At 35.5% G+C, this 5,000-nt stretch overlaps 1 protein-coding gene across 1 annotated transcript in view; it reads left to right on the top strand.

Annotated features, from left to right (window-relative positions):
- LOC125037709 overlaps positions 1-5,000 on the top strand; it is a gene marked incomplete at its 3' end in the record, with an annotated part of 31,478 nt that overhangs the window by 1,478 nt on the left and 25,000 nt on the right. Inside the window, exon 2 of the mRNA XM_047630900.1 lies at positions 301-1,923. Within this exon, the coding sequence (XP_047486856.1) occupies positions 301-1,923 (1,623 nt within the window). The remainder of the gene's footprint in view (positions 1-300; positions 1,924-5,000) is intronic.

Raw genomic sequence — 5,000 nt, 5'->3', positions numbered from 1 at the left:
GACGTTATATTTGTTGGCAGTATGAATATCACAATGTTATCAACAATACTGATAGCAATGTCTTTGCGAATGTCAATGAAAGGATAAATAGGTGAGATAGGTAGGATTAGTAACTGACTCCTTAATGACTAAACACTTGTGGAGCCACCTGTGTGTAAACACCATCAATAAACTATATTCACAATGGTCATAGCATGTACTGTACGTACATGCCACCTCTGGCAAAAATGGGTTAACACGGCGGAAAAGAAGAAATACACTACGCCACATTTCATATTTCAAATTAGTCTATCATTCCAGTTGCATCCATCTGCTCCTCGGGCGTGGCAACCGCGGGGAGCCCGGATTCCGCTCCACCGCAGCCAGGCATCGAGATCGACCATGCTGCACGCAGGATGCCACGGTTAGCATTATTGATATCAGGATCCACATCCACAGCCTCTGAAGTTAGTAGTGCAGGAACGACTCCAGAAACTACGACTTCAGAAGCAACCAAAGGACTAACTCCTGATATTACAAGTACTTATGCCACTCCCCAGATTACCCATCCTGGCTCAGCCTCGTTGCCTCCTACCGCAGGATTAAAATCAACCGCAGTTGCAGCCTCACCCACACCTATTCCTCCATCCAGCTCGACCTTCGCGTCAACTGCCACGACTTCAGAACTGACCTCTCCAGCCACAACTCCGGAGACCAGCAGTACAAACTCAGCTCTTCAAACTACCACTACATATATATCTACAACAACAAACACCACATTCACAAGTCAAGGACTTACTACTGCAGGCACAACTTCAGAAACTAGCACAATAGAAACAACTTCAGGAACTACACCAGAACCAGGTCGTGGAGCTAGTAGTACAAGCACAAGCCCAGGAACTAGCCCAGAATCAACCCCAGCAGCTAGCACTCCAATCACAAACCCAGGAACTAGCACAGAATCAACTCAAGGAGATAGCACTTCAAGCACAAACCCAGGAACTAGCACAGAATCAACTCAAGGAGATAGCACTTCAAGCACAAACCCAGGAACTAGCACAGAATCAACTCCAGGAGATAGCACAAAATCAACCCCAACAGCTAGTACTACAGACATAAGCACAGGAACTAGCATAGAATCAATCCAAACAACTAGCACTACAGACATAAGCCCAGGAACTAGCACAGAATCAACTCCAGCAGCTAGCACTACAGTCATAAGCACTGAAAATAGCACAGAATCAACCCCAACAGCTAGTACTACAGACATAAGCACAGGGACTAGCACAGAATCAACCCCAACATCTAGCACTACAGACGTAAGCACAGAAAATAGCACAGAATCAATCCCAACAGCTAGTACTACAGACGTAAGCACAGAAAACAGCACAGAATCAACCCCAACAGCTAGTACTACAGACGTAAGCACAGAAAATAGCACAGAATCAATCCCAACAACTAGCACTACAGACGTAAGCACAGAAAATAGCACAGAATCAATCCCAACAACTAGCACTACAGACGTAAGCACAGAAAATAGCACAGAATCAATCCCAACAACTAGCACTACAGACATAAGCACAGGAACTAGCACAAAATCAACCCCAGCAGCTAGTACCACAGACATAAGCACAGAAAATAGCACAGAATCAATCCCAACAACTAGCACTACAGACATAAGCACAGAAAATAGCACAGAATCAATCCCAACAACTAGCACTACAGACGTAAGCACAGAAAATAGCACAGATTCAATCCCAACAACTAGCACTACAGACATAAGCTCAGAAACTAGCACAGCGGAATCAACTCCAACAGCCATAGTCTCGGTTTCGCCAACGATTACTAGCTTTCCACCCACGTGCTCCGTTGACCCGGACCACACCACGATTGAAGCTCAGATAACATTGCCGCGCACCTTGGTCGTCGCCTGGGGGAATGCAGGTACGTTGTGTATTAATTTGTTAACTTAATAATTTCGCGCTTTTTGCTATCATGATGTTTGGTTATTCTTATCTGATTTGCTGCTATTGATTTTGAGTGTTTACTTTTGCATATGGCTTATATTATTCGGTTTGATTACCTTTTTTCTTTTCTTTCTATTGGTAAGCTTTATTATACTTTTGTGCCTTATCACTACTATTTGTTTGTTTTCTACAATTATCATGCTTTATTGCGATATTTAGCGTTGCATAACAAACCGCTAGTGCCGGAGTAACAGCCTCTACTGCGGTTTCATCCCTGCTAAGTCAGAATTTTATGTGAAGTATGAATGTTACGGATAACGAAATTTATATTTGTGATCACGAGGAGGTATTAATTGTACTGGTTATTGTTGTAGTGTTGATTTTTGTATAACTATTATGAGTTGTATTATTGTTGTTGCCCTTAATGTGTTTATTATGACACTGTTTTAATGTAATATTTTATTCATTATTATAACTATCACCCAATACTCACATCACTGTGAGTATCGATATCACTATTATTATATTTTTTTCATTATTACGTCATTGTTATAGCAACTATTTTATTATCATTATAAATTTTGCTACTAACAATTTTTTTTTTTTTTTTGCTAAAAATATTAAATTTATCATTCATACGACGGTTTTTACTGCGGCTAATATCAGTACCCGCAATTATAGCAAGTATTTGATCACGTTTAATTAGAATAAAGAAAATATCAGTTGGCATTGTGATGCAGCTAACCGTCAGTAGAACCAGTGTAGAATAATCCCTGGAGGATGAAAACAATTATTCCAGTAAGATATAACACAAAGTCTGAATTAATTGGTGGCCTTCCAAGGCGAGACGACAAAGACGCCAGAAACAAGCCAGGATGGTGTTACTCTCGTGTTCACTTCTAAACATGAAAGCACTTCTGTTGAATAGAACAGATACTACACATTTCCACACACTCAGTAAACCCAACGTAATATTCATCAGATTACGTGCATCTGCGATTTCACCAGATTTCTGTTAAAAAAACAAGCTGAAGCGCATGGCAAGCTTCAGTTATGCGGATATCCTACTTTTGTTTGTTTGTTTTGTTTTGTTTTGAGCTGTTAAGCGTTTTTGTCCTATCAAACCCTGAGCCGAATTTGAGTGTGGCTTGACCGTTTTGTTCCCAAGGCACCAGTCTGGCCACCGTCTTGCTCAAGCTTTACATCCCAATCTAATAAACAAATATACAAATAGATAAAATATATAAGAGAATGTCTTCCTCGGTGTATAACTAACTTCACAAATTACTTCTAATAGATTTGAATAAGTAAGTAGAAAGTAAATTGTCAGTACACTTAAGGCTTGACAAGTGCTTCAAAATACTTAATATTTATTGATTAGAAATTCAGAACTTTGCAGAACAGACACGTAACAGGCGAATATTAAGTTGTGCTTTGGGAAGGGTTGTGGACTTTCTTTCCTTCTTTACCTTCTTTCATTTCTGAGTGATTCATAAAGTCACGTATTCATAAAGTGAATACGTGACTGACGTTGCTGAAATAAAGTAGCCAAGCTTATTAAAGTCTTCTGTATACGCTTGACGTAACACGCATTTTTATAAAGCAATGGCTATTACCATTATAAGAGTAATGGTAATAATAGTGATAATAGTTATTATGCTTATAACAATGATAATGATAATAATAATAATAATAATAATAATGATAACAACAACAACAATGATAATAATAATAATAATAATAATAATAATAATAATAATAATAATAATAATAATAACAATAATAATAATAAATTTAATAATAATAATAAGAAGAAGAATATTAATAATGATAATGTTTATCATAATGATAGTAATGATAATATTTATCATAATGATAGTAATGATATTAATAATAATAATAATAGTAATAATGATACTTATTCTAGTGATACTACTACTAATAATAATAATGAAATAATAATGAAAATAATAACAGTAAATAACAGGAAAGAAATTAAAAGCAATATCAGTGATAATTATGATAATAATAATAATAATAATAATAATAATAATAATAATAATAATAATAGTTATAATCATAATAATAGTAATGATAGCAACAATGATAATAATAATGATTATAATAATAATAATAATAATAATAATAATAATAATAATAATAACAATAGCAAAAATATAATGATAATGATAATAACAGTAATGATAATGATAATAATAATAATAATAATAATAATAATAATAACAATAATAATTATAATGATAATGCTGATAATGATAATTTTAATAATACTAAGAATGATAGCAATAATGATACTAGCAATAATAATGATGGTAATGATAGCAATAGTAATAACGATAATAGTAATAACAATAATAATAATAATAATAATAATAATAATAATAATATTAATGCTATTACTACTACTACTAATGATACTATTCATAATAATAGTAAAAATAATAATGATAATGATTATCATAATGATAATAGTAATAGTGACCATAACAATAATGATAATTGTGACAATGATAATGATAATCAATCAATCAATTGCCGTGTCATCTTCGATCCGAGGGTTGGCTGCCAAAGACCTCCAAAGACCTCGCTCTTCCGCTTTCCTCTTGCATTCCACATACGATCCAGTTCTAGCCCATTCCTTGATGTTGTCGAACCAGGTCCCTCTCTATCTCCCTCTATCTCTCTTCCCTTCCACCAATCCTTCCAACACCAGCAACTCCAAATCCCTAAACGAGCCGCTAAGAACGTGTCCAGCAAACTTCATCTTCCTCCTTGCAATTTGATTCAGCCACCTATCCTTGATGTTAGCCTTCTCAAGAATATCAACGTTCTTAATTTTGTCCTTCCAGCTTGTCCTAAACATTCTTCTTAGACACCACATTTCCAATGCTATTATCCTTCTCTGTGCTCTTTTATTCATTGTCCATCACTCTGACCCATACGCTGCAACTGGTAATATGTATAGATTCAGAATTTTTATCTTAGTCTGGAGGGTAATTTTGCGGTCTATCAATTCTTTATGCTGGTAGAACA

This window comes from Penaeus chinensis, chromosome 23, assembly GCF_019202785.1.
Source record: "Penaeus chinensis breed Huanghai No. 1 chromosome 23, ASM1920278v2, whole genome shotgun sequence".
NCBI classification, from domain to species: domain Eukaryota; kingdom Metazoa; phylum Arthropoda; class Malacostraca; order Decapoda; family Penaeidae; genus Penaeus; species Penaeus chinensis.
Note: the sequence above shows the minus strand (reverse complement) of the source record. Positions and strands in the feature narration are given on the sequence as shown.